We start from the raw sequence: 27,278 nt of genomic DNA on the forward strand, positions 1-27,278 counted from the left end.
ACCTTCCCTCCTTCTCCGCCGTCGCCGCCGAGGGCATCCTATTCAGGCATCAGCCCAGAGGGAGAAGGGCGGTGGCAAACCAAGGCGCAAGAGCAGAGGCTGCCGTCAGCGCAGCAAGCCAGAGGCTGGCCACCAGGCACGACGCCTCAGGACATTCCTCTCCCTAAATTAGCCCACGAGTCCATACACCGCATTACAAATGTCTATTAACGTTCATCTCATCTACTAGTCCCTCAGGCCGCGCGCTTACTGTGGCATCCTGAATGTTCGAAGGGGTCTCCCTGAAAACTCCCTCTATCGCCCTGGCCCACCAAATCGTGGCCTCTCTTCTCATGCCTGCTCTTTTAACCACAGTTTAGCCCCCTCCTCCTTCCCTGAGGCTGCAGGACACGCGGCGCCATGTCGAGGGATGCAAGGGCTGGGGTGCCTCCACTTTCTTCTAATCAGTCATTCAAATGGAGTAATAACTCTGTTTTCTTTGACGCTGCGGACATGCTCCTCGATGAATGCTCCTCGGAAACTGTGACCGAGCAGCGTGAGAGTCGTACGCGTGAACGGTAAACGCCAAGGTGTGGCGATGGCGTCGTACTGTGGCGCATCCCCGCCTCTCCATGCGTACACGCGAGTCCTCCTCTGCAGATTACGTACGAAGCGTCGGCTTCGGGCGTGGGCCACCTCGGCCTCCTCCTCAGCCTCCGACTTTCCGTCCCGCCGGTCTCGGAGCTGCAATTGGCCCGCCTGTTCCTGCAGGCCCGATGCCCCGATCCTATTCTCCAGCATGGTCCGGCACTGGTGATCAAGGGCCTCTCCATGTCCGGGCCGTGGCGCAACTCGTACCTCTCCCGTTCCAGCGAACTCTCTTTACTCTTTCGAGCCAGTTCATGGCTCATCAACCTTGGCGATTGTGATTGTGGCTCGATCGGCCAGCAGCGGGAGAGCCAGCGAGCCATGGGTGGACGTGGCTGTGCCCTACAATACATACATTGCGACAAGCTCGGAAGCAACCCGATTGGAGTCCACTGCCGCGGCTATCGCGGAGGGGGAGGTGTGGCAGGCGGTGGAGGAGGAGGCGAATCGGGAGGTGGAGGCGGATCCAGTGGTGGAGCATGACGCGCGCCGTCGTCACTGTCGCTCGCGCTATCATATCCGCCAAGCCCGCCGAGCGCGGGCAGCGCACGTGCCGTGCTTCGTGCAGGCGGTGGCGGCGGCGGCAGCGTGATCCCCGCCGCGAGCTGGGCGCGCGCCCATGCGCCCGCCCACACGCCTTCGGGGCGGAGGAAGGTGAAGCGCGCGTCCGCGGCGTGTCGGGCCATGATTTTAGATATTAGGATCGCGGGGTTCGGCGACGCGGCGAGGCTCCGGGCGGTGTGCGCCATGAGGTTGGCGATGTCGGGTGGGGGCTGGTGTGAGCGGCATATCCAGCGAGAGCAGCGCTGGCTATGTGCTGGGCGTCGCCCAGCGTTATCGTCCCACTCACCTCCTCATCGCGCTCCTTCTCCTCCGCGAGCGCGGCCTCCTCGTCCTCCCGCTCGCGCTCGGCCAAGCGCGCTTCACGCAGCGCGTCCACCCACTTCTGCTTCCTGGCGCGCGCGTGCGCCGCCACCTCCTCGTCCCCCGAGAGCTCGAACGCTTCTTCGGCGTCAGATGGGATCGTCCATGAACTCGAGATTGAGCCAGGCGACGGCGGCGACGGCACGTCGACGTCGGGCAAGAGGTGGAGAATGTTGTGGCTGGGGATCAGCTCACTGTTAAGAGTTCGCAAGGACTCACCGGTCCGCCAGGACGCTCTCGTCGCCAGCCCAAGGAATCAGGCCCGGATTGCGAGCTTCGTCGACGAGCTGCGCTTCGTATGCGCGGACATACGCCGCCGCCGGCGGCTTGTACGGCGCCTCGAGCTCCGGCGCATACTGTCCCGCATGCGCGCGTCGCCGTCGCTTGTGCATGGTGTGATGCCAAAGTCGGTGGAGGTGGAGGTGGAGGTGAGTGCCACACCGGCGTTTTCGCGCCTCCACCACCCATCTCGTATTGTCGCATCCGCGATTTCACTCATCACCAACAACATGACCGCGCTGCTCCCGCCCAACCTCTTGCGGCTGTTCGCGCCGCGCCCGCCCGTGCCATACCTCAAGCCGCTGGCGAAGGATGACCGCGACCGCGGGCCGGACCGCCTGGCCGGCATCAGCGGGGTCGTGAAGCGCTTGCGCGAAGAGGCGGAGGAGAAGGCGTACAAGGATGGGCTGGAGGGCAAGCCGACCGAGGCAGAGGGCAAGGAGGAGACTGGGGACGAGGCCGCGGCCAAGATGGACGTCGACGAGAAGCCGAAGCGGAAAAAGGACCCCATCGCCGCCGCAGGCGTGATCGGGCAAGAGGCCGTCAAGATGCGGCGCGAGGCGCGCGCCAAGCGCCAAGCCGCGTACAAGAAGGACGCGGAGGCGAGCTGTGAGTTGTCGCCGCACCGAAAGTCGGCGCTGACGCCAGGGGACCCGACGCACGACCCGAAGGTCATGGGCGACCCGTACAAAACCCTCTTCATCTCGCGGCTGTCGAGCAAGGCGACCGAGGCGGACCTGCGCCACGAGTTTGAAATGTACGGCCACATCGAGCGCATCGTCATCGTGCGCGACCGCAAAGGCAAGTCCCGCAACTACGCGTTTATCGTGTACGAGCGCGAGCGCGACATGAAGGCCGCGTACAAGGACGCGGACGGCATTCCGATCCACCACAAGAAGATCATCGTCGACGTCGAGCGCGGCCGCACCGTCAAAGGATGGAAGCCGCGGCGGCTGGGCGGGGGCCTCGGCGGGCGCCCGAAGCCCGTCGTCGAAGCGCCGCCGGCGTTTGGCGGCTTCGCGCCCCGCGGCGGGTTTGGGGGCCGCGGTGGCTTCCGCGGCGGCGGCGGGAGGGGAGGCGGGTTCCGCGGCGGAGGCGGCGGCGGGCGAGGGGGATTCGGCGGCGACCGGGGCGGGTTTGGTGGAGGTGGTGGATATCGTGGTGGACCAGGGTTTGGTGACCGCGGTGGGTTTGGAGGCGGCGGCGGGCGCGGTGGGTTCGGAGGCCCCCCCGGCGGCCCGGGCTTCGGCGCGAGGGATAGCGGATACGCGCCGCGCGACGGTTTCGGCGGACCACCCAAGCGCGACTTTGATGCGCCCGGCGGCTTTGGCGGGTACGAGGACCGCGACTCGAAGCGGCCACGGTATTAGTGTCGTGACTCCAACCTGTCGCCATGACTTCCAGCTGTACTCGAGACCTGACACGGCAAGGCAACTGCAGTGCAATGCGATGCAACGCGCACAACACAACACAACTGGTAGAGTAGATGCGGGCTTACGGCAGCCCTGCCGCGTAAGTATGTACTAGGCAACATGTCAATGTCGTGCTGTGTGGTGGGTAGGGTATGGTGGGTATGGTAGGTGGTGTGGCCGAGTCTTGACGCCAGCGGGGGGGGGGGGGGGTGGACAAATTGCGATGCTGTGGACAGGTGGGTATGGTAGGTGCCACGCCCATACAGGCGGAGGGCGGAGTGCTTGCTGCCTGCTGAGGTGAGACGAGTAACGGCGCAAGACAACGATGTGCGAGGAGAGTGGCATGTCATGCATCACATTTGGGGCGACAATGAGTCTGTGTACTGAAGCCGGGCCTTGAGCCTCCCGCAAATGTCAGTCTTTGCGCCGAGACACGCCGTAAGCAGCTGCACAAATCGCATCGTATCACGCTGCACAGCTGTGCCGCATGCCGCGTTCCCGGCGAGAGCATCCGCGCCTCGGCGGATGAGAAAAGACATTGTTCCTGTCGTCGACACGCCGATTCTCTGACACGTTGATGTGACGACCCGTTCCTAATCCTCAAATCCAACAACACTTGTTCCGCCCCCTCCCTACCATCTCTTGGCCTCCAGCCTCCATCGTCTCGCGGTAGTCACTTCATCCGCATCATCCATGCCCATGCGCAAGTTCTCTCTCTCGCGCAAAAGCTCGTCTTCCGACGTCCGGGGTGCGCGCGCGCGCCCCCCCTCGGCATGGACGCCTGGCTCCGGCGCCGGCTCGCCCTCCCCGTCCCCGTCTCCATCGCCGGCCCCCGCCTCGGCTCCCGCGGCCTCGACGCCGGAAAAACGCAAGCCCTCCATCGCGTGCGTGCACACATGTCCCAGCTCACCCCAGCGTCAAGAGCAAGCGCCGCCTCTCGGCCATCTTCGCGTCGCCGAAGAGCCGCGGGCCCGCGCCAGACGGCGCGGCGGACTCGCCGCCTGCGTCATTGCGCTCCGCGCACGCGACGGAGACCACTGCCGACAGCCAAAGCCAGAGCGAGAGCCGAAGTCTCAGCCCCAGCCTCGCCGATGCGAACGGGTCGGCGGATACGGCCGGCGTCGCGGCCGGCGTCGCTGCGCTCAGCGTGAACGGGACACACACGCACCCCCTGTCCCAGTCGACCGTCCCCAGCACGAGCACGCCCGCGACACCCACGGCATTCCCAGCGCCCGCGACGCCCGAGCGCCAGCGCCTCGGCGTGCCCACTGCGTCCGCGTCCTCAACACCAGGCGTGTCCGGCGCGTCGACGCCCACGCGCATCCAAAACCTCTACTCCCAGTGGGGCCTCGACGACTCAGACAGCGACGACGACCTGGGTTACGGGACGGCGTCGGAGGGTCTGTCTGACCTCGAGGAGGAGGAGGAGCCGGAGGAGGACAAGCCCAAGGCCAACGGGCACGCCAAGGAGGCGAGCGCGACCGCTGCGACTGTCACAACAGCGCCCAGCGTCGCCGGCACTACCGCGGCGAGCATCGTCGGCGCGGCGGCCATCGTGCCGTCCAGCGACTCGGGGCCCAAGGTCACGCGCTCGGCGGCCGGCGCGGCCAAAGTCATCAGCCGCGAGTACCACCGCGGCAACCCGCTGGACATTGATCAGGCGGCCGCGCTCGCGCCCGATCTCGACATCTGCCGCGAGGTCCTCGGCCTCTTCCTCACCAGCAAAATGAAGGAGTCGGAGGACATGCTTGTCGCCGCCGACCCCGAGAACAAGCACATGTATCTCCAGAGCGGGCACTGCGTGATACAGGCGCTCAAGGGCCTGATGACGTTCGGGAGCGACGACCTCGCGTCGGCGCTCGAGATTGCCAAGGCCACGACGGCGACGGCAACGCTTCTCCGGCGCCCCACTGAGGGCGTGCTCGGCAAGCTGCGCCCCGGCGCGAGCATGCAGCGCGTGCGGCACATGACCCCACTCGAGCGCCACGCCGAGCTCGTATATGCCGAGACGCTGCTCGTCAAGGCCATCATTGGGATCGTCGGCGGCGGCGACTGGATGGGCCTCATCCGCGAAGCATTCAACATGCGCACCGCGCACGGCATATACCGCACCCTGCAGATCTTCCTTGAAGAGTCGGACAAGGACGGCTTCGACGAGGACATCGACATGGACTTCCGCTCCGGCGTCCTCCTCGGCACGGGCACGAGCTCGCTCATGCTCTCCCTTCTGCCGGGCAAGGTACTCAAGGTCGCCGAGGTGTTCGGGTACGCGGGCGACCGGACGATCGCGCTCAAGACGCTCATGAGCGCGGGCGGGTGGAGCGACGACTCGGAGCTGCCGGCGTACACCGAGCAGAACGAGGGCGTGCGCCGGCCGATCTGCGACATGATTCTGCTCACGTTCCACCTCGTCATTTCCGTGCTCATGCCCGTGTCCGGCGTCGACATCCCCGCCGCGAGAAAGATTCTCGCATACAACATGCGCCGGTACCCCGACGGCATCTTCTTCCTGTACTTCCAGGCGCGGCTGCACACGAACGAGTGCGAGCCCGAGCTCGCGAACAAGTCGCTGCAGAAGGCGCTGGATCTCGACCTCGAGTACGTGCAGCTGCAGCACATGTGCTTGTGGGACTACGGGTGCAACTACTTCCAGCTGGCGGACTGGAACGGGGCGCGGCAGTGCTTCGACATCCTGCGGCGCGAGAGCAACTGGTCCGCGGCAGTGTACACGTACGCGACGGCGGTGAACATCATGGAGCTGGTCGCCGCAGGCGCGGACGTGCCGGACGCGACCGAGGCGGACGCCGTCGCGCTCATCGAAAGCCTGCCGAAGCTGACGAAGAAGATCGCCGGCAAGTCGCTGCCAATAGAAAAGCTCGCGAACCGCAAGGGGCGCAAGTATCTCGCGCAGGGCCACATGCTGTTCCTGCCCGCGATGGAGCTGGCGTACGTCTTCGGCTCGCTGGGCCACACGCCACGGCGCGTGCTCGTGTCCAAGTGGCTGCCGCACATCAACGCCGAGCTTGCGCGCCTCGAAGCCTCGACGCCAGAGGAATGGGGCACCGGCGACCAGTATTGGGACGGTGAGTGTTTCCGCTGCTCCGCTGACGCCAGACTACGTGCTCGGCCACTTCCTGCGCGCGTGCGTGCAGTTCGTCGCGGCGTACCAGCCGCCGGAGGCGACGGCGTCCGCACTCGCCCCGCAGCCAGGGGACCCCGGCACGGCGGCGCTGGACGCGGGCGCCGCGGCCGACTTCCAGGCCGTGGTCGACGCCGCGCCGCGCGTCAAGCTCGACCACTACATCCTCTTCCACAACCACTACGAGTACGGGCGGCTGTACGCGCGGCGCGGCGACGCGGCCAACGCACAGGCCAACTTCGACGTCATCATGCACAACAAACTGCCGGTCGCCAACCCGCACGTCGGCAAGGGCAAGTACTCGCTCGAAGGCGCGTTGCAGATCAAGACGCATGCCGCGATGAGCGCGCTCAAGGAGGACCAGGCGAAGCGGCGGCGGGGGTTTGAGCCCAAGTAGGCGCGGACGCGGCTGGGCGCCTTAGGCAGCCCCCGAAACGCCCGGTAATGTTTGTGCCAGTTAGTAGTATCATAGATGTGATGTTGATCGAATCTAGTGTCATTTTAGGCGGTGATTGAGAGATGGCAGGGAGAGGGCAAGTGACTACCCTTGTGATTCAGAGCGAGTCAGTCTGGGACTGCTGTCCGTATTCGCCTGCACCAAGCCCCAGACTGCCAGACGCCGGGACGCCAGCACGCCAGCACGCCGGGCAGCACTATCCCTTGTCACTCGTCACTGTCACCGTCACGTTGCGACTTACGTCTGCCAGCCGTGGCCTCGAAGAGCAAATCACTGGAACCTCCTCAGACATGAGGACCAGAGAAGCATACCGACCCTTACCCACGCGGCGCTTGATCGGGGCGTGGCGGGTGACATCCCGTGCCCTGACTCTTCTCCTCCCAGTCCTCCTCTGCCTCCTCTGCCTCCTCCACCTCCTCTCCGTCGCCACTGTTACTCCACTTGCCGGCATCGACGATGCTATGCCTATCGCGACGCAGAATGTCGGCACTGCACACGTAAGAACACGTACGGCACTAGCGTGAGACGCACTGCTCAATTGCATGTCCGTTTCAGGATGCTGCTAAATGGTATAGGGCGGGAGACGGGTGCCGCGGCGCTGCGATCGAACTGTGGCGCTCACCTTCCCTGCATCCGCCTCGTCCTGTTCCTCCTCCGCTCCGACAACAGTGCTGCCATCTCATCTTGCTATCTCTTCTCCTCTTCTCTTCTCACCTCACTCCCATCTCTCTCTCCCCTCTCTCCCCTCTCGAAATGGCATCCCGCCCCCCGCGCCCGCTGTACGCGACGCCGCCCGTCCCGCCGCCGTCGGTGCCGCTCTCGCTCGCCCTCGACCCCATCCCCGCGCCGGACGAGGTCGCGTCCCTCGGCCTCTTCAAGAAGCGCAACCGCTCCTCGCTGCCCATATCCGACGCCGAGCGCTTCAAGAACGTGTACCGCGCCGACCCCGGGCGCCCCCTCTTCGCGGCAAGCATGACCAACCTCCCGCGCTATTCGACGTCGACGCGCGAATCCGCCCCGTCTTCACCACACCTTTCGCCGCCCAGCCCCAGCCACAGCCCGCAGAGCCCCAGCCGCAGCGGCAGCGGTGACTCGCATTCGACGCACGCCGACGCGAGGATGTACGAGCCGCGCGGGTATGAGGCGCGCGAGCCGTTGCGCGCAAGTAGCGCGGCGCATGCGCGTGTGCAGCGCAAACTGCAGCGATCGGCGCAGGCCGCCGCCGCCAGCACGCTCAGCCTCAGCGTCGTCCCCGAGTTTGAGGAGGAGCGGAATCACCGCGTCTTCGCCGATAGTCGCGTCGGGCGCTGGATGCGTAAGCTCGTACGCAGGTGAGCTTCTATGAAAGTGCCTGGCTGATATCATCAGCAAGGACTAGACGACGTGCCTTCCATTCCAACCGAGTGCCTAACGACGCCCTCGCCCCCGTGCAACAACGACGCGCGATGACCTTCCGTCGAATCCGTCAACAACGCCCCTCACGCCCAATTAAGGCCTTACTTACTAAGCGCCTCACGCTCCCATGACGACCAAAATGTGACCTGCCACCCCATGTCACGACCCACGCATGCCGCGCACTCACACCTCGTTTGACACGACACGCTTGTAGAATTGTACGACCATCACGAATGTTAACGAGCAAGTCTCTGGTAACTCTTTACATGGTCATTAAAAAGACGTGGCGGTCGTGCTGTCCACCTCAATGGTGGGCACAATGCTAGCGATAAACTTAAGGAACTGGAGTTAGCACTGCTCAGAACAAGATATCTCACAATAACAAGGTAGAAGTCCACCTGAACACCACTCGGCTCCTCCTCCTCCTTGGCGTTGGCGTCAGGTTTAGGCGGCTTGTCTCCACCCGTCACCTTGCGCATGACCCCGCCGAGCCAGCGCTTCTTGCCTGGTGGCGAGCTAGTCGAGCCCTCGGGTGTGTCCTGCTGCTCCATGCGGTCGATAAACTTCTTCATCACACTTGCGTGTTTGCACGGATGAACGGAAGCAAGCTGCGTGCCGCTGTGCGGGAACGCCTCCATCGTCATTGTCTTGAAAGCGTGTTCGCTTGGCACATCCTGGAAGATCTCCTTTGCTGTGAGCGGCTTCTTGTTCTCGTCGTAACCGAACAGCCAGAAGCGGGGAGTCTGGTAGTGCTTGTCGTACGAGATGTAGCAGTCGTACGTGCGCACCTGGATGAGGTTGGACGAATCGCTGGGATCAGAGACGGCGCTCGCAACGAGTTGCGGCACATCCGCAACCCAATTCACCACACTCACTGGGTAGGCCGGACCGCTGCATCGTCCTCACCCTCCTCAAGCCCCTCGTCATCCATATCCGGAATATCGTCCATGTCTGGGATTGGGTCATCCTCGCCAATGTTCAGACCAGCCGTCTGCGCACTGAGCCCCGGCGAGTCGGGGATCTCCGCCATCTCCTCATTCTGCGTTGCTGCTGTCAGCCACCCAAAGGGGCCAGACAAGCTTACCTCTACCCATGTGCGTCGCGACCCATTCGCCGTCAGGCTCAGCAGCGTCGGCCTCTTCCAAGAAGCTCAAGAGCTTCTCCGCGTCCTCATCATTGTCGGTGTAGTTCAGCGCGTTGGCCCGGCGGAGGCAAGGCACTGGGGTCAGCCTCAGCAAGAGATCCAAGCGACTGTCCGTCGCAGGCGCGCAAAGCAGTCGGCTGGTGTGACAAGCAAGAAAGTCGCTGATCGAATGAGGATACCAGATGCAACCACATCGCCCATCTTGCCGCCACCTTCCTCCCGCCTGCGCGACGGAGCCCGGCCCGTGCGGAAGCGTCTGTAGACGTGTCACGCCTGTCATGCAGCCTTCCACGCTGCCTCGACGCGCACAACGCCAAGTACCCACCATTGCGCGTGATGAGATATTGCTTGTCGGCGGGGAGGAAGTCGCGCGCGCGTCCCGCTTCCCCCTTCTCCCTGGAGTAAGCACGAGCCTGCTCCGCGATGACGACGCACCACTGCCACACAGGGAACTTGAACGTAAGGAAGTCTCCGGCGGCGACAAACTCCTCTGAGGTCAGCCAGCCCCAGAAAGACGCGTAGTTGCGCGCGGGAGAACGCACCTGGTGTGATACGACCATGCTCCTTGAACTTGCTTTCACGGAGTACCTGTCATCAGACCCAGCTACGTATGGCCACGCACAGGGGAGAGGTAGTCCCGCACGGCCCAGTACTGGCTCTGTCGTTAGCTGTGATTCGACCTGTCGAGCGCACCTGCAATGCCAGAAGGGACGTGTTCATGGTTGAGGTGAGGTGGCAAACAGACGAAGTGGTGGTGACCATCGCTCAAGACCCAACGCGTCAGACGAGCCCGAGGTTGGTCCGCGCCACGCGGATGCCACGTGTAGTCTCGTTATCCTGACGTCAGGGCGGGGAGGACATGAGCTCATTTGCGCGGACATGGCTGGAACTTTGGAGTAAATAGAGATAATTATGATAAAATAATGAGAATGGGGCTCTCACGCGGCTGCTTTCCATGTAAACAAGACAAACACCCCTGCCGCTGGCACTCTTCTTGCCGTCGCCCCCCTCCCCCATCTCTCTTCGCTCCGTCTTCGCCCTCCGTAAGTCCCATCACACCACCCCGACACACCTACATAACTGTTCGACGCGACACATCCTTCGACACTACCCGCGGTTGTTCATCATCTACCACCGAGTACCTTAACCTTCGACAACAACATCTGTAGTCCCCATCGGCATCTCACAACGGCCATTTCCCAGACGACTCGCCATCGCATCGTCAATCTCATGCGATAGTTGCCTAACACTTCGACAAGTCACCTACTGTCCCTGCCATCCCAACATGTCTGCGGACTCGCCACGAGTGACCTCGCCGTCTAGCCGGCTACAGCTACACGACAACAGTGCCGTCGCCGCCCGCCGAGAGGTGCTCAACTCGAGCGCCAAGGGCTGGTCCCCTCTCCAGATTCACAAGCGCTCCGGCTCCAACGCTGGCAGCCCTCTCATCCCGCAAGGCACCGGCGAGTCAGCTACGTCCCAAGGAGGTGCCGGAGGCGGTCCGCGGCGTACCTCCGGCTCCTTCCGACACATGGCCACCAACAGCCTCGTCGCCAACTCACCGTTCAAGAACCTCGCAACCCGCGAAGGTCAGCTGTCCAACGGAATCGACGTGTCGCCGTCTCGCGTAATCCATGAACGCCGTACACCCAACCGTGTGATGGGACAGGCTCCCGTGAAAGCGCAAGGGAGCGGTGCCACGCCTCGCAGCGCCATCGGTCTCGGCATCAACAAAGGCTCTGCGGTGAACGGAACTCGGCGAGTTTCCGCCGAACGCAAGACGTCAGCCCGCCGGACGAGCGCCGAGCGCAAGGTCTCCGGCAGTAAGGAGAACGAGAGCCCGCCCGTCTCTCGCAAGAAGAAGCTCCCACGGCAGAGCATGGCTTACAAGGCGCTTGTCGAGAACGAGTATGTCACGCACTCTCCTTTCGTTGAGCGACGGAGCAACTCAGCCTCATCACCCGAGCGCGACGACGAGCCCCAGGAAGTGATGGCCTCGCCCCCTCGCCGTCGCGTTTCGAGCGGCACTCGCCGCGCCTCACCCTCCAAGAACTTGGCCCACGGCCGCACATCCATGTCGCCCTCTTCATCACCCAGCATGGCGCCGAGTGCGACCGTCCTTTCCTCTCCGTTGCGTGATGACCGCGCTGCACTTAGCAGCTCGAACTCGTCAGCCACGCCCAGCCGCACCCCGACCAAGTCATCGCTCGCCTCTGCATCCAAGCGTCTCCTTGGCCCCCGACGCTACGGCCAGGAGTCGCCCACGCGCAAAACTGTAACATTCCAGCAGGTGCCCGATATTAAGGAGTTTGACGTACCGAGCGCCGAGACGTCGCTCAACGACAGCTACGTCTACGAGAACGACCTGGACGAAGACTGGACTGACGAGGCCGAGCACGAGGACGACTGGATGCGCACGGTCGTCAATGACACTTCACTTGACGAAGAACACGTCGGAAATGAGTCGGCGACCGCCGACTTCATGGACGAGATCTTCGGTGATGACGCCGGGGATGTAATGGATGGCGAGACGCCTGTCTTCCAGGACCACGATCGCTTCGAGATTCCTATGGAGCAATCCTTCGACCAGCAGGACCTCGCGACACCTCTATTCGAGTTCAATGACCTTTCGATCGACGATGTCCAGTCGTCACCGAAGCATCAGCATACCTACACGGCCCACATCAACCCGGGTCCGCAGCCCAACCTCCCGCGCAACGAGGACCACACCCTGCTCCCTAACGCCGACGCACATCAACCGGCTACCCGCGCGCCGCACGAGGCGTCGCCTGGCCCTCACGCACACCAAGAGGGCCCGCTCTTGGACCCCTTCCTGACCATTCAGACCGCTACTGAGGTCCTAGTCAAGCCCGCGGAGCGCAGCGAGGACGGCGTACCCCTCGGCCGCACCTCCCACCACGACAGAATCCAGGCTCGTCGACTCCTTGCCACGCAACAAATTGGCCTTGGCCTCCCTGGCACTCTCCCTAAAGCCGGATCGCCCATGCATGCCCATCCCCAGTCGGACTCCGACGAATCTCCCACCGTTCCCTTCAAGTCGCTGCCCGATTCCGAGAGAGATGGCGAGGACGTCTTCGGCGCCGTGGTCGCCAGCCCCGCCGCAAAGGCCGACCAGGCGCGCAGGGTGTCCGGCAGCCCACGTCCCCGCCGCGTATCCAACCGCCAGGTCTCCGACGTGCCAGAGCTACAGGGTCCGAGCCGTCGCATGGCACAGTTCCGGGCCACGAAGAGCACGCCCAAGAAGGAGGAGACGCCCAGGCGCGGCCTGCCGCGCCCGCCTCCCCCTGCCTCTATTGACCTCCCGAGCCCTGTCAGCTACAAGGAGACGCAGCCAGAGTCTGAGAGCGAGGACGAGGCCCCGAGCTCGTCGGCTGCTGAGGTGCGCAACGCCGCCTCGGCTTACCTCGACCTTGAGTACGCCTTGCCGGATGTTAGCGCGTCGCCGCTCATGAGCGAGACGTCGGATTTTGAGGAGGCCCCGCGCCCACGCGTTTCCGACATCGCGCCACAGCTGCCCCTCCCGATTACCAACTACGCACCGCAGCTCGAGTCGCCCTCCTTCGAGCAGACGCAGCTTGAGATCGACGTCGACTCGAGCAGCCCCGGCGAGGACCTCGACGACCCACTTACCCCGCCCCGCCGCCCGCGTGAGGAGCGCGAGGAGAGCCCCCGCATCCCTAGCTTCGACCTCGGCGACCTGTCTATTGACCTGCCGGAGTCCGAGCTCTCGGTCGACAGCGATGCCACTGCCGAGGCGCCGAAGCTCACAACCTTTATCACGTCTCCATCGCCGTCCGCCCCAGGCACACCCACGCGCTCGTCATTCTCCTCAGCCCCAGCAAGCCCGAGCTTCAGCCCGTCAACGCCAAACCGCTACAGTGCCCCGGCCTCCACATGGGCTGGTCGCGAGTCGCCCCTCGACACACCGCCGCGCGTTACCGCGCCGCTGGCCACGCCGAGCCGCCGTGCCGCCCCACCTATGGCCACCCCTCCTCGAACGGGCGCATCACCGGTGACCACGCCCACGCGTCACTCCGTGCACGGTCCGCTCACCCCATCCCGTGCGACCTCGCCGCTTGCTTCGCCGCCTGTCAACGCTCCACGCGCGATGGAGTTTGGCCCTGCTCCGACGAGAGACGCCGCTGAGGCAAGCACAAACACACGCGTTCGTGAACGCATCTCGCGCGCGGCCGTTCTGGAGAACGTGAGCAGGCGCATGGCGGCTGCGTCTGAGCAACGGTCAAGATCTGACTTGACGCTCACGTCCCCGGACTCGCCTACTACCCAGATTCTCGTCTCTCCAGACAGACCCCGCGTGGTGTCGCCCAACAGGGTCTCCTTCGCCCCGCCCTCGCCCGCTTTTGCCCGGCACCGGCGGGGCGGCTCCACCTCGTCTCTGGACAGCCAGGCTTCAATGTCCTCGTCGCGGCCAATATCCGCTCCGCCCGGGCTGCTGAGCACCAGATCGCCAAGCGCCCTAGCCCGGCTGCGCGATGGTCAAGACGACAGCCCGCGGTCAGCGCTCGATCGCATCGCGGCATCCTTCGGCGAGGACTCGGAGCCCGAGTCGCCCGGCTCGGAAGCCAGAGGCGCGACTGTGCGCTCGTACGACTCGCCGAGCAGGATCGCCCGGCCGATGAGCGTCCTCACCCCCGCGGAGCCCTCGCACCCGCCTCCAGCACCTAGCTCTGGTTCTATCGTCAACACGGAGATCGCAACCGCCCAGACGCGTAGGTCTCGGCGGCGCAGCGCAAGCTTGGGAGAGATTGAGCCCGCGCCCGCTCCGGCACAGGAGCGCCACCCTACACGGACGAAGAAGACGCCTAGAGTCTCGCTGGGTCTGGGCCACAGCAGCTTCGCCGCCATGGACTCTGTGCGCCAGGAGCTGGACCAGATAGGGTCGCAGCGCTCGTATCGTGTGCGGGAAAACCACCGCGTCGTGCGGGCGACGTACACGGACGGCCTGCGGCCGCAGGCTGGCGACCTTGAGGACGGTAGCAGACGCGTGTGGCGCCCAGCGACGCAGCCCGACCCCGAGCTTCGCGCGTTCAAGGAGCGCACAGCGAGCGCGACTTCCGAGGCCGTAGCGGAGGAGGAGCCCAAGACGCTCGTTTTCGTCAAGGTCCTAGGCATCGAGTCGCTGGACATGCCTCTCCCAAACGAAACAACATTCTGCACCATCCGCGTGTCCAATGGCGTCGACACTATACTCACGCCATACTTTGTGCTTGAGGAGGGCGCCAACATCCACAGAGAGTATTGCCTAACTGAGCTCGACAACTCTGAGTTTTGTCTCACGTTGGAGGTGCGGCGTGATGTGCACATTCTTGCGATGGAGCGCGCGCTCAGAGCGCCCGTCATTGAGCCAAAGCGCCTCGCGCCTCCGCCGCCTCCACCCCCACGTGCCGAGACGCCGGTCTCGAGTCTCGCGTCGCGCAGCGGCTTCCGCGCCTTCTTCTCCTCCCCACGGAAAGCGAAGCACCAGCGCACGCAGTCATCTGTCGCCGCCCTACCCACGCAAAAGCCGGTTGTCCCGCCTAAGGCGGCGGCGCCGTCAAAACCCCGCGCCGAGACGCTGGCCGACTACCTGGGCGGCGACGGCAACAAGGTGCTGGCAAAGACGAACATTGCCATCGAGCCCATCGCGCACCTCTGTGAAGCCAAGGTCCTCGAGATCCGGTACCCCATGTTCGCGATGCACAAGAAGGTGCCTGGGCCCGAGGGCCCCAAGCGGAAGCAGGTCGCGAAGATCACAATGCAAATTCTGCGCCTGCCCGCGCTTCCCGGCCTCGCGATCTCCGAGCTTCCCGGGTCCATAGATGAGACAATCAAGGGTATCCGGTACCATCTGTGGCACGAAAATGTGTACCACGAGGGCATCTTGACGCAGGTCGGCGGCGACTGCCGCGTGCCCCGCCGCCGGCTGCTGCGTCTCGTCGGCGGCCACCTGCTCGGCATCAGCGAGGTCACAAAGAAGGAGGTGGCACGCATCGACTTGAGCCAGGCGACCGAGGTGATCGACTCGAACGAGCGCACAAGAGGCGACTATGACCCGTTCGGCGCGCAGCCGCGCTCCTTCGAGATCCGCTTCAAGAACGGCGACACGATCAGCTTCTCGGCTGACAAGGAGAACGACAAGCTCGTCTGGTGAGTGGCTCCCCTCTTAGCAGTGCTGACATGAAGGATGGACGCCCTCCGCGACCTTGTCGGCAAGGTCCCCCCGAACCCGCTCTGGGCGCGCGTGTACGCCCAGTACCAGCAGGAGCATAAGCAGGAGAAGGAGGACCAGGAGAAGCAGCGCGACAGACGAAAGTCGAGCGGGCCGCGGAAGAGCAGTGCGGCGCGGCAGAGCCGCGCGCCCAGTGGTGCATAGCGCAACACGCGCTGCAGGCAGCGGACATTAGATAACGTGTATACATGACTCGACTTGGTTGTGATGATAGTTTGCTCCAATGTGGATCGGGGGGCGCAGTATCCACGACACAGCGCAACAAGTCTGGCATTCAAGGCTCGCGAGATTGGGACCAGCGGTGCCCGCGAGACGTGCCAGAACATGCTAGCTCCTCTCGGTGGCCGACCACAATACCAAACTGGGTATATTCCGAACAGCAAATGTTTGGTTCGAGGGTGCGTGACTGTCTTTTGTCTCCTCACCCACCCACCCGTGTCGCAGTTCGCCGCGTGACCTGTTATTCTCATTGTCCTCCAGCTCCCATCACACTCCAAGACAAGCCTGCAGACCAATGCTTGGCACGCCATTCACTCCCGTACCATCAGGTCATGCTCACATTTGCAAAATGGTCTCCGGGTGCTAAACAGCTGCAAGTCACCAGCCCAATGTATCAGATACGCTGGCGACACGCACCAGCTACCGTCACTTCACCAGTGCCTCACGGAAACGCGGGGCGCACGACTCCGACACGACCATGACATACGTGCCCTTGCTCGTCGCGTCTCTGTGCCTGCCACCTACCAGCTTACTATCAGACGCTCTACCACTTGTCACACGCTTTGTCCGCGCGCTCATCTCACCGCAGCGGTGAAGCAGCTTTGCGAAAAGTGCGGCCATTGAGCGGCGCATTACCGGCGGCTTGTGCATGTGTTGCGGCAAGAATGGTGCGAGAACAATGACGCTCCTGCGCGATCACTCAAGTGAGACACGACACAACACCCCCACCCCCCAGCCCCCGGCGGTGAGGGGAGACCGCCGCCCGAGCCCTGCTTTCATGTCCATGTCATGCCAGCCACCTCACAGTCCTCGAAGAGCACTTTTGGCAGCGATCCGCGACGGCTGCCACGCTCCTAACATTCCACTGAGCCAGGCGAAACCCAAACACCGTGCAGATCTGCTCATGGCTCTGATTGACCAGATCAGGCCCATATTACTCCCCGAAACGTGGACTGTGCGCGCAATGCCCGTCGAGGAGGAGGGGAGGAGGGGAGGAGGGGAGGAGGGGAGGAGGGGAGGAGGGGTGGGCCGAGGGGGCGATATGCATCTCGTTTGAGAAGCTTGCCGGGTGTTTGGGCCCGATGATCCTCCATGATCCTAGCTGGAAGATTTCGGAGTGGCAGACGCACGCCACAACAAAGACTATTACGCCGCGGCGTCGTTTTTCATTCCGCGCCACTCTCCAGTTCTCAAGCTCCCATTCACGCGCCAGGCTCTGATCACAACACGCCTCGTTCTAACTCAGCCAGCCCCAGTTCATCCGCACACGCGTCTGAATTCACTCACGCCCTGACCCCCTTCCGCTGGTGTTGGACACCAGGGACAGGTTACTCACCATCGCCATGGGCTCCGGGGACGCCAAAGCCCCGCCCTCGGACCCCGACCCTTGGCACGCCCACGCTCTCTTTGTCCTCGACTTGCCCTCCCACTCGTGACCCATTGACCCATCGCGCGCTCTCGCCTCGTTTCCTCCCACCATGCTTCCATCCCTCTCCCCCTCCCTCTCGTCCTCAGAGGGAGAGAAGCACCGCATGCACTGCATTCTGACCTGAGCGGCGTCGCGGGCCCTCCGAGACGCGCCAGTGGACTATGAAGTGAAGCGCCGCCACCACCTCAGACACACAGACTCTTCAACCCCGTCCGCGCACATCTCTATCTCTCTCGCACCTCACACTCGTTCAAATAACCATCTGTCTCTCTTCGGCGTCCTCTCTCAAGACGCCCCAAATTACATCACACTCATTACTATGCTAGCGCTCCCGATTGCGCTTGCCATTGCCGCGCTCGCCGCGCCGGCCGCGGCGGATGTAGCATCCGGCTACAACGTGCACAATCCTCATCGCAGCCTTGTGCAGCGCGCTGTTACCAGCGACGCCGCTAGCGTTTCCAACAAGAACTTTGACTTTGTGGTTATCGGTGGTGGTATTGGCGGTCTCGTGACCGGCGCCCGCCTTGCCGAATGGTCAAATCAGACCGTGCTTATTCTCGAGGCCGGCGGCGATGGCTCTGATGTCGTTCAGCAGCAGAGCATCCCCGGTGAGTTGCTCCGATCCAGTCCGAGGTTCGCCGGCAAGCGCATGGAAGCTAATGTTCAGGCTTCACTTACCACCGCGGTCTCGCGTATTCTTCTCCCTATGGCTGGAACTACACCACCATTCCTCAACCCGAGGCCGGCGGCGCCGTTAAGGCGTACCCTCTCGGCCGTGGTCTTGGCGGTTCGGGTGCCATTAACGGCATGTTCTGGGGCAAGGCGTCGGCCGTCGAGTACGACTCGTGGTCTGAGAGTGCGTCCTGCTTAGGTTAAGGCTGATCACAGCTCTCTTCCCAGAGGGCAAGTACAAGTGGAACTGGGCAAGCATGGACGCCGCCATCAAGAAGGCTACCACGCTCCAGGAGCCTCCCCAGGAGCAGAAGGACCAGTTCCAGATCCCCGTCGACCCCTCTGCTCACGGCACTACCGGCCCCCTCCAGATCGGGTGGTCCAAGTACATCTACCCCGTTGTCGCAAACTGGATCCCGTGAGTCGCCGGAGGTCGGCATGAACCGGGACGCCACCACTGATCGCCCGTCCGAGCTCGAGTAAGAGCTGACATCAGCACCTGGCGCACCCTCGGCCTCCCCGTCACTGACCACTCGTCCGGTGACCCCCACGGCGGCACCATCGTTCCCTCGACGATGGACGCCCGCCAAGGTATCCGCTCCGACTCGCGCCGCGGCTACATTGACAACAACAACTCGCCCAACCTGGTCGTCTTGACCCGCCAGACCGGCACCAAGATCGTTTTCTCTGACAAAAGGGACAAGAATGGCAACCTCGTCGCCACTGGTGTCGAGTTTTCCTCTGGCAGCGGCGCGCCCTCCTATAAGGTGACCGTCAACAAGGAGGTCATCGTCGCGTAAGCCTCGGGCCATACACTCGAGCTGACGACAGTGGCGGTACTGTCAACTCCCCCAAGCTCCTCCAGCTTTCCGGTATCGGCCCCAAGGCCCACCTTGAGGCGCAGGGCATCACTTCCCTCATCGACCTCCCCGTCGGCTACAATCTTCAGGACCACGTCGCTACCGGGTTGACCTTTAACACCATGTACGTCACCGTCGCGAGAGCGGAGCTAACAGCAGTGAGGGCGTGGAAACCTGGGGCGAGCTTACGACCAACCCCGAACTCGGTGCCGCTGAGCTCGAGAAGTGGAACACTGACCGCTCCGGCAAGTGGACTTACGTTAATGAGGCCACGGGCTACGTTTCGATGGCGGACATTGCCGGCGCCGACGCCAACACCATCACGGACGGAATTGACGAGGCTGCGCTTATCGCTCAGATCTCGGGCCGCCACAACATCCCCGCCTCGGTGCAGAAGGGTATGGCCACTCAGTTCGCCCTGCAGAAGAAGTGGATGAAGTCGAACATCGGCCAGATCGAGATCATTCTCCACATGTGGGGCTCGACCGCCACCTCGATTGTCCTCCAGTGTGCGCTCCAGCACCCCTTCTCGCGCGGCACCGTCATGATCAACGGCAGCAACCCGTTCAACATGCCCACGATCAACCCGGACTACTTCTCTGCCTCGGCCGACGCCACGATGATGGAGTACGCGCTTAACTGGCTCCGCACTTTCGCCACCACCAAGCCTATGGGCGACATCATCACGAGCGAGCTCAAGCCCGGAGCCAACGTCACGGGCGAGGCGCTCCAGACCACCTTCCGCGCCGCCGCCGGTACCGAGTACCACCCCCTCGGCACATGTGCCATGCTTCCCAAGGAGGACGGCGGTGTCGTCGACACCAACCTCAAGGTCTACGGCACGGGCAACGTGCGTGTCGTCGACTCGTCCGTTATTCCCATGCACATCTCTTCGCACACCATGGGCACGACGTATGGTGTCGCCGAGTTCGGCGCCGACATCATCAAGCTCGAGAACACCAAGGACTTCCTCAACCCCCCCGTCTCGAGCTCCAGCTCCGCCAAGCCAACGGGTTCGACCTCGGGCTCAGCCAAGCCCACCGGCACGGCTACGCCCGCTGACGCGAACGCCGACGAGGGTCTCAGCCAGGGCGCCAAGATCGGCATCGGTCTCGGTGTCGGTATTGGCGGTGCTGCCCTGCTTGGTGCTATTGTGAGTTATCTTCATCGTCCAGCTCTAATCCCAGCTCTTCTTCGTCTGCTGCCGCAAGCGCGACAAGGGCCCTGGCGCCGCCTCGACCGACAAGGGCTGGTACGAGAATGGCCAGCAGAACAACCAGTGGTCCAACGGTCAGTAAAACCACCCCCATCCATCCGACTCGAGATTGTGAAAAGGACACTGTGCAAGGACACTCCCTGCGTTGTATGAGGAGTAGAATAGAGGCTGGGATGGATTTGTGAGTAGCATCTGACTCCAGAACGCGGCGAGTCGTACCCCATGCACGCGCAGAACGGGTTCCGCCAGCGCCCGTTGAGCCACTCTGGCTCTGTCAGCACTATGGCCACCGCCGACCTCCCCGCCGCACGGAGGTACGACGACGGCGGCCGCTACTCGAACGACTCGCGGGGCGTCCTCTAGTCCAGTCAGTGCGTTCAGTATCACATATTACATCGGGCCATCCCCGCACACTCGCTTTCGTCGGCCGGGCCAGGCCTTGATGGCTGGCCGACGGCCGCATAGACATTGTACATGCATAGGTTATTCGGGCGTGGGGAGATACTCCTGGCCGGTGCGCGACTGTGCTTGATACTCGTTATTGCAACGAGGGCTTTGGTGCACAATCCGTCCTTGCAGATGAGGCGCACGCACGTACGCCAGGACCTACTCCATTAGGAGGCCCACCCGCGCCGAGTCTGTGAGTACCGCTCGTCTGACGCGGCGCTGCGCGACCGCACTGCTCCAGGTGTTGCGCGATCCGGGGATTAGAGCGATGCTCACCCGCCCACCTCAAGATCGCCACGGCACACACCCCCCACGGGCGGCTCGCGCGCCATAGAAACGTTGATGCAGTCAAGCACAGCGTCAAGGGGAGGCCGATACCCATCGGGGACGATGATCTGGCGTCAGAGCTGTTCCGCTGCAATCCTCGTGGCAGCCTCTCAGCCTCCGTCCCTAACTCAGCCCTCCTCACTCACCCTCTGCGGCGCGACCGACGTCTCCAGCCATCCCACGACGGTCACCCACTCGCCCGGCCGCAGACTCAGTTCCGCGCGCGATGTGCCCGCGCCGCCCCTGGGTGCGGGGGCTGGCGCGGAGTCGGCGCGCCACCACTCCGCGGTGCCAACGCGGGGGTGTGTCCCCAGCAGGACTTGGTCGACGCGGAGGAGGAGGAGGGGGCGCGGGGAGACGGTGTGGGATGTCGCGAGGACATGTGTAGCCCGGTGGGACTGGTCGAGCCCCAGGATCCTGGTGTCAGCTGAGTGGATGGCAAGCTCACTGCACGACGAGGCGGAGCTTGCGCCCCACGTGCTCCTGGCCGACGTTGTGCAGGGACAGGAAGAGGGCCGGCGGGGTGAGGTCCGTCGGGCGCGCCGGCGAAGGAGCCAGCGAGAGCTTGGACTCAGCCATTAGGAGAATGAAGAGTCGAGAGAGGATGGCATTGTTGACAGTTGACCGGGCCAGGAGCCCCACAGAAAGAATCCAGGGACAAAATGCAAAACTATAGGTCACGACGGGGGTCGAACCCGCGATCTCCTGATTACACAGGTCGTAGTCAGACGCGATGCCATTTCGCCACGCGACCCTATACTAGTACTTCGCTAAGGAAGCTTGGTGACTGTGTGTGTGTACGATAAAAATTGGACCTTCGCCATCTGATGCTGGAGAGAAGCTGCCTGCCGTCGCGCCATGCTGGAATTTATGCTTCTGCCGTCGCGAACTTGTGCTATCGCAGGGTGCATCATCTATTCCGCTGCTTCAGAGTAGTGGCGCTTGGGCAGGGAGCGCAACCGCGCCGCGGCCGCTTCCGGTGTCAGATCGCGTTGTGCCTCTGCCAGCATCTCGAACCCAACCACGAACTTGCGCACACTCGCACTCCGCAGCAGTGGGGGATAGAAGTGGAGGTGGAGATGGGCTGCGGGGTTGGGCGGATGCGGAGACTGGTGCAGCCCCATGCTGTAGGGGAAGGGTGTGGAGAAGAGGTTGTCATACGCGACCAAGAGGGATTTGAGGATCGTCGCTAGGCCCGCGTCTTCGTGTGGCGAGAGGTCGGAAATGGACGAGACGTGTCGTGTTGGGAGAACCAGCGCTTCGAACGGCCACAGCGCCCAGTAGGGAACGACGGCGACCCAGCCCTCCGCTTGTGCGACAACGCGTTCGCCGCGTTCGAGCTCTTGGCGCGCGTAATCGCACAGTAAACAGCAGCCTGTGCGCGACGAGTAGTCCTCGAGGTTGGATATTTCTGTCGCGACCTCGTCGGGGATGTAGGAGACACTCCACACCTGTCCGTGGGGATGGGGCGCAGAGGCACCCATCATTGCGCCGCGGTTCTGGCATGAGCTATGAGACGCGGCATGCCCGCGGGCTGCCGGCTCGGCTCATGAGGCCTTCAGGCCCCGCCCGCGGTCACCCAGGCGCAGGTGCTCACCTCAAATATCTGGACCGTTCCCCCTCCGCCTTCTGTGAGGAACCTCCCCTCCTCCTCGTAAATGTCGCGCCATGATCGCACGACCGCCTCGATCTCCGGCACGCTCATGCGCGCCAGTGTCAGGTCGTGCCGCGGATGGAAGCAAACGACGCGGCAGCGGCCACGCACCGGCTGCGCCGCGAAGAGCGCATCGGCTGACGAGGGCTTGGGCGGTGGTGGTGGAGTAGAGGGGAGTGGGTCGGGGAGGACGGCGGGGTAGTCGTTGGGGAAGGACTGGGGTCAGCGGAACGCAAGCGCTCACCGCCCAACCATGATCATCTGTCATGGCTCCCCCATAACCTCGCACTCCAACACTGCCAGGTATCAGCACTCACAATCGTCTCCGTATACGTGGGGTTCACCTCACCGCCGACCCGCGCGTTGCCAGGACAAAGATGACACGCGGGATCATAGCGCGGCAGCGTCTCCTGCTTCGTCTCCTCAGTCTGTCCCTGCCGTCAGCGATTGCGCACAGATCAGCAGACCATCGAGAATCGTGAAGCGCGTGCGCGTCGCGTCTCAGCTGCTACGCACGGATCTGCGTCCGACGTCGCCCTTCCCCTGCTGCGCGATGTCTCATATCGCCACCTGCGCCCCTGTGCCCCTCCGCTCCTCGGCTCCAGGCCCTCCCCCCAGTCTAGTCCAGTCCAGACCCCGCCTCTTGTCTCGACCTCGCCTCGCGCACGGTCCCGCAGCCTCGAGGCCGGATGCGGCGTCCGCCCCGGCCCCGCCCCGCCCCGGTCCGACCCGCTCCTCCCCTCCCTCCGCTCCTCTTCCTCCTCCGCCTGCTCCGCCCCACCCGCGCCACCCGCTAGTCTCTTTGAGTAGCAACACGCACATTCCACGGCCGCTTCATGCGGTGTGGCGAGACGAGCACGTGCGTCCCGTTCAGCGGGTTATCTGGTGTGAGCGAGCCGTGCTCAAGCGGGGCATTGTCCGTCCGATCCGAGAAGCTGCGAGGCTTCTCAGCTTCTTGGCTTCCAAATGGCACACTCACAGCGGCGATGCGCGTCGTCGGCGGGGTCGAACATGTCTTGCGGGTCGGCGTGATACGGCTGACAATTCGAGGCTTAGAGGCTAGAGGCAAGGAAACGAAGAGATACGGAGCTGGCCGAAGCCGGAGATCCGGAGAGTGATGTCATGCACGTGATCTGCACCTCTTGGCGAGCGGTTGATTTGTATTATGATAATCCCAGGAACGTCGTGCCACCACCTGAGTGAATGTGTTCCAGAATTTTGGAAGCTAGCGCCATTCTGCATTCGTCTTCGGACTTAATGCCGAGGTCAAGAGGGCCAGAGATCGTGAGATTCGTGAGATTCGTGAGATTCGCGAGATTTGTGAGCTGCGTGAGAATGGAAAGGAGTTGGGGGAAGGGGAGTGAATGTCAATGGGACGCAGTCGTCGTCACGCGACCTGGTGACCTCGCAAATCAGTCGCGTCTCGGTGGATCTTGTTCTAGACTTGGCCTACTGCGCCCTTTGCTTCTTCTCAGCCTTTTCCTCCCCTTATCCATTTGCACCCTTTGCTGATCTGCTGACTACTAGCTCCATGCTGACTGGTCACTGTGTCGTGGTTAGCGTCCAGGCCGGGATTTCCAGCCTCGGTTCGCCCGTTCGCCCGCGAGCTGTCTCTCCCAAGCTCCCACCCAATTGATGTCCACGTACGATCAACGTCTACGAATATGGGGCTTGCTCAATGTACAGAAAGATTCTGGCAAACACATTCATGTCAACCGCGATTGAGATCATGGGTTGATGCTGAGTGCCACGTCGACATCACAGGATGCACCCGCTACTCCTTAACTTCTCACGGTCGCCACGCATGCATGAGACAGCTATAGGGCGCCAGCAGCGGCACTGGATACATGCTCCGCAGGCCTGCCCTGCGGATGGAGTGGTGGTACAGGGTGATCAATGTTCAAGGTGTGAATTAACGGAATGATGGCGAGGGATGTTGTGGCAGGAAGCTGCCGTCTAGCTCCAAGGCCACCAGCCCTTCTTGGCCGGAGCCGGGGCTGGATTGTACTCGCGCTGCATCTCGCCGAGGAGAGCTTCAAACGCGCGGTCTGGGGTTAGTCGCAAATCTGGCAGGTGTGTCGCCGCGGTACTCACCGACGTTCTTGTTGTCCTTGGCGCTAGACTCGAGGAAGGCCGCACCAAGCTTCTTGGCGAGAGCCTCCCCTTCAGCCTTCGAGACGCGGCGCTCCTTGTCGAGGTCCACCTTCTGGCCGACGATCACACAAGGCACCCGGTCAAGGCCACCCTGGTCAAGGATCTTCTCGTGGAGCGAGGTGATCATGTCAAAAGATTGCCTCGACGTGATCGAGTAAACAAGGATGTAGCCGTGCACGCCGACGGCGTACTTTGGAGGGAAGAGTGAAAACTCATCCTAGCCGTCAGCGATGGGCTATTGAATTGGTCCGTGACTCACCTGCCCGGCAGTGTCTACAATTTCGCAATCGTACTGGACGCCTTTGTGCGTGACCAGCTTGTTGGAGGTGGACTCAATGGTAGGATAGTATTGCTCATTGTATGTAGGCGGGGTCACGTATTGCTGAGTGATGGATGTCTTGCCTGGGAGTCAATAAACATTCAACATCCCACCAATTTCAGGGGCGCTACCCAACACAAATCGCCTCTCCCTTCTGGTATCCCCCACGCGGCCTCACGGGCTGTCAAACCTTCCCTGCCTCAACGTAGGCACTGTAGGTGGCAGGACAATGAATGATCACTGGACCAGGGCGTTCCCACGCCGCCAGCAAACAGCACAACCCGCGCCGCCCACACGCCCACGCGCTCTCACTCACCTACACTGGGCGAGCCCAGGATAACGATCTTGCGCTTTAGAGGAGCGTTGGCCATGTCGGGTCGTGGTTGCGAGTCGCGGATGAGTTGTTTGAGGTATTCAATGAATATAATCTCGATGCGACGGTCAATGATGCGCCCAAAGTGAGGCTCGGGGTGGTTTGCGCAGCGGTACGAAAGGATGGGCGAAACCGGGATAAATGGAGCCTCGCGATACGGCGACAAGGGAGGGAAGCTAGGATTGCGGGCTTGTGGGCGTGGGGAGCAGCCTGGGGGTGGTGTACGAGGACCAGTGGATTCTGAGTCGCGACTTGAGCAGGTGGCAAGGGATGGCTGACGAAAGCGCGACGAAATGTACTCTCCTAGGGGTGGAGAGAGGGAAGATTGAGGGGTTGTAGCGGTGGATGAATCAGAATGGCGCTGGTCGCGATTCGAGCTGAGCGTCTGGAACGAGCGAGGGCTGATTCGAGAGTCGTGGGCAGTGTATGTGCGCGAATATCCGCGAGAAGACTTAGTGCGGAAGACGCGCTCGAGATTAAGCTCGTGAGGCGAAGGGAGGTTGATGGACGAGGGATAAGTCCTCGTGCGGTGGAAATGAAGGGTGTTCTCTGGGGGTGTGGTGTGCTGCGAGGCAGTAGTTGGGAGTGAAGAATGGCGCGTCGGGGGCTCGGACTGGTTGAGGTCGCGCTTAGTCTGGTTGATCAGCGTGGGCTGAAGGCGCAGCACAGTGCTTGGCATGTGTATGATGTGAAGATGGATGAGGATAGGAGGTTATAGGGAAGAAGGAGAAATAGGGAGAGATGAGATCGAGAGGATATGTAGTTGAATGGGCTGCAGGCATGTGGGAAGGGTGAAGATGACAGATGAGAGAGAACAGCAGCGGCAAATGGCCTCGAGGCCTAGAGGCGAGAGGACTTGGGAGGGGCATCCTTTGATGGCGGGATACACTATCCGACCGAGCCGAGACCGTGTTCCCCCGCCGCGCGTGTGTACGAACGAGCTGATAGCGCGCGCGTGTGGGTCACGCTCGCGGCATGCGATTGCCTGCCGCCGGCTCGCGGTGCACCTGCTCACACGCGTCGCCTGAAAGTAGGTCACGAGGACAACACACCACGAGGAGCGATTGGCCACCCGGGCTAGTCTGGCCCAGGTGAATGAGATCCTCGCTCTGTAGGCGTGGCGCTGCGGGCGTTGCGGGGCATGTGGGGGGAGGCTGGGGGATAGTGGGGTGCGAGAGGCCGAGGGCCGAGGGGAACAAAGCGGGGGATTGGCCGTGGGCGATGGGCGATGGGCGACGGGCGATGAGCGATGAGCGACGAGCTTGGAGAGTACCGTGACTGCGGTCCTTTGTGGCTTTGGACGCCATCGCGCCATTGACATTGAGCCAAAGACACGCCAAAGACCGTGCACGTACTCTTTCAAGCCCCCAATGTCCCCAATTACCAACCTTCTGTTTGAGAGCCCAGCCCTCGTGTCACCGCGAACCATGCAGCCACCCAACACCTCCTGTCTCTCGATCTCTCGCATGCCCCCAGCCAGAGTTTGGCCGTCAACCTGCAAGAAACGCCAGTCACCGTGCACTTGATCCTTCTGACTTCTCCTCGCGTCGCAAGAAACAACATGAAGCGCGCGGTCATTACCAAAAGGCCCGCCGCCATCGTTCTTTCAACGGCTCACGAGGCCCAAGCGCATACCACCGCGCGCCCCTCAACACCCATCTCAACAGGCGAGATGATAGCCGAGCCGCGAACCACCTCGACCAAGTCTGCGCCGACATGCACGGCCTGCACGGCCTGCAACGTAACCGCTGACCACCGCCCCACGCGCTCGCCGCCACGGCCGCCACCCCCGCCCACCAAGGCACTCCACCCTCGGGCGGAGATCATGCTATTGCCGAGGAAGCGAGAAGCTGGATCGACATCGCGATAAGCTTTGGCCCGGTGGCGGCCGGAGCATGGCTGCGCGCTGCCTCTTGCCACCAAGAGAACACAGAGGGGCGCAGGCCACACGTGCGCGTGCCCGGCCCCTCCTGCATCGACG

The 27,278-nt window shown here is 62.9% G+C and overlaps 10 protein-coding genes across 10 annotated transcripts; 5 read left to right on the plus strand and 5 right to left on the minus strand.

Moving 5' to 3' along the window:
• Positions 1 to 1,028: 1,028 nt before the first annotated feature.
• On the minus strand, positions 1,029 to 1,943 carry COLE_06749 (uncharacterized protein; the record flags this gene model as incomplete). Its single annotated transcript, XM_018425654.1, has 3 exons — positions 1,029 to 1,400; positions 1,478 to 1,730; positions 1,771 to 1,943. 3 exons carry the CDS (start codon positions 1,941 to 1,943, stop codon positions 1,029 to 1,031), a joined length of 798 nt encoding a protein of 265 aa, XP_018274952.1.
• Positions 1,944 to 2,060: 117 nt separating this feature from the next.
• Positions 2,061 to 3,200, plus strand: COLE_06750 (uncharacterized protein; the record flags this gene model as incomplete). Its single annotated transcript, XM_018425870.2, has 2 exons — positions 2,061 to 2,439; positions 2,479 to 3,200. 2 exons carry the CDS (start codon positions 2,061 to 2,063, stop codon positions 3,198 to 3,200), a joined length of 1,101 nt encoding a protein of 366 aa, XP_018274951.1.
• Positions 3,201 to 3,935: 735 nt separating this feature from the next.
• On the plus strand, positions 3,936 to 4,652 carry COLE_06751 (uncharacterized protein; the record flags this gene model as incomplete). Its single annotated transcript, XM_018424805.2, has 1 exon — positions 3,936 to 4,652. One exon carries the CDS (start codon positions 3,936 to 3,938, stop codon positions 4,650 to 4,652), a length of 717 nt encoding a protein of 238 aa, XP_018274950.1.
• A 316-nt stretch (positions 4,653 to 4,968) lies between these two features.
• On the plus strand, positions 4,969 to 6,778 carry COLE_06752 (uncharacterized protein; the record flags this gene model as incomplete). Its single annotated transcript, XM_018420585.1, has 2 exons — positions 4,969 to 6,325; positions 6,357 to 6,778. The coding sequence occupies 2 exons, from the start codon at positions 4,969 to 4,971 to the stop codon at positions 6,776 to 6,778; spliced, it is 1,779 nt and encodes a 592-aa protein (XP_018274949.1).
• A 1,728-nt stretch (positions 6,779 to 8,506) lies between these two features.
• Positions 8,507 to 10,097, minus strand: COLE_06753 (uncharacterized protein; the record flags this gene model as incomplete). The annotated part of the gene is made up of 9 exons (XM_018424663.2): positions 8,507 to 8,575; positions 8,611 to 9,043; positions 9,109 to 9,280; positions 9,318 to 9,452; positions 9,703 to 9,773; positions 9,813 to 9,867; positions 9,920 to 9,965; positions 10,000 to 10,035; positions 10,071 to 10,097. 9 exons carry the CDS (start codon positions 10,095 to 10,097, stop codon positions 8,507 to 8,509), a joined length of 1,044 nt encoding a protein of 347 aa, XP_018274948.1.
• A 4,447-nt stretch (positions 10,098 to 14,544) lies between these two features.
• Positions 14,545 to 15,771, plus strand: COLE_06754 (uncharacterized protein; the record flags this gene model as incomplete). Its single annotated transcript, XM_018419979.2, has 2 exons — positions 14,545 to 15,545; positions 15,582 to 15,771. 2 exons carry the CDS (start codon positions 14,545 to 14,547, stop codon positions 15,769 to 15,771), a joined length of 1,191 nt encoding a protein of 396 aa, XP_018274947.2.
• A 1,823-nt stretch (positions 15,772 to 17,594) lies between these two features.
• On the plus strand, positions 17,595 to 20,105 carry COLE_06755 (uncharacterized protein; the record flags this gene model as incomplete). Its single annotated transcript, XM_018424129.2, has 7 exons — positions 17,595 to 17,883; positions 17,943 to 18,131; positions 18,164 to 18,365; positions 18,444 to 18,743; positions 18,779 to 18,931; positions 18,967 to 19,960; positions 19,995 to 20,105. 7 exons carry the CDS (start codon positions 17,595 to 17,597, stop codon positions 20,103 to 20,105), a joined length of 2,238 nt encoding a protein of 745 aa, XP_018276329.1.
• A 637-nt stretch (positions 20,106 to 20,742) lies between these two features.
• On the minus strand, positions 20,743 to 21,376 carry COLE_06756 (uncharacterized protein; the record flags this gene model as incomplete). The annotated part of the gene is made up of 3 exons (XM_018419740.2): positions 20,743 to 20,865; positions 20,944 to 21,214; positions 21,246 to 21,376. 3 exons carry the CDS (start codon positions 21,374 to 21,376, stop codon positions 20,743 to 20,745), a joined length of 525 nt encoding a protein of 174 aa, XP_018276330.1.
• A 335-nt stretch (positions 21,377 to 21,711) lies between these two features.
• Positions 21,712 to 23,464, minus strand: COLE_06757 (uncharacterized protein; the record flags this gene model as incomplete). Its single annotated transcript, XM_018424130.2, has 5 exons — positions 21,712 to 22,296; positions 22,395 to 22,667; positions 22,769 to 22,885; positions 23,272 to 23,333; positions 23,431 to 23,464. The coding sequence occupies 5 exons, from the start codon at positions 23,462 to 23,464 to the stop codon at positions 21,712 to 21,714; spliced, it is 1,071 nt and encodes a 356-aa protein (XP_018276331.1).
• Positions 23,465 to 24,407: 943 nt separating this feature from the next.
• Positions 24,408 to 25,976, minus strand: COLE_06758 (uncharacterized protein; the record flags this gene model as incomplete). Its single annotated transcript, XM_018424131.2, has 4 exons — positions 24,408 to 24,499; positions 24,546 to 24,822; positions 24,865 to 25,007; positions 25,241 to 25,976. 4 exons carry the CDS (start codon positions 25,974 to 25,976, stop codon positions 24,408 to 24,410), a joined length of 1,248 nt encoding a protein of 415 aa, XP_018276332.1.
• Positions 25,977 to 27,278: the final 1,302 nt, after the last annotated feature.

The sequence above is a fragment of the Cutaneotrichosporon oleaginosum genome (genome assembly GCF_008065305.1).
Source record: "Cutaneotrichosporon oleaginosum strain ATCC 20508 chromosome Unknown ATCC20508_contig06, whole genome shotgun sequence".
In the NCBI taxonomy this organism is placed as follows: domain Eukaryota; kingdom Fungi; phylum Basidiomycota; class Tremellomycetes; order Trichosporonales; family Trichosporonaceae; genus Cutaneotrichosporon; species Cutaneotrichosporon oleaginosum.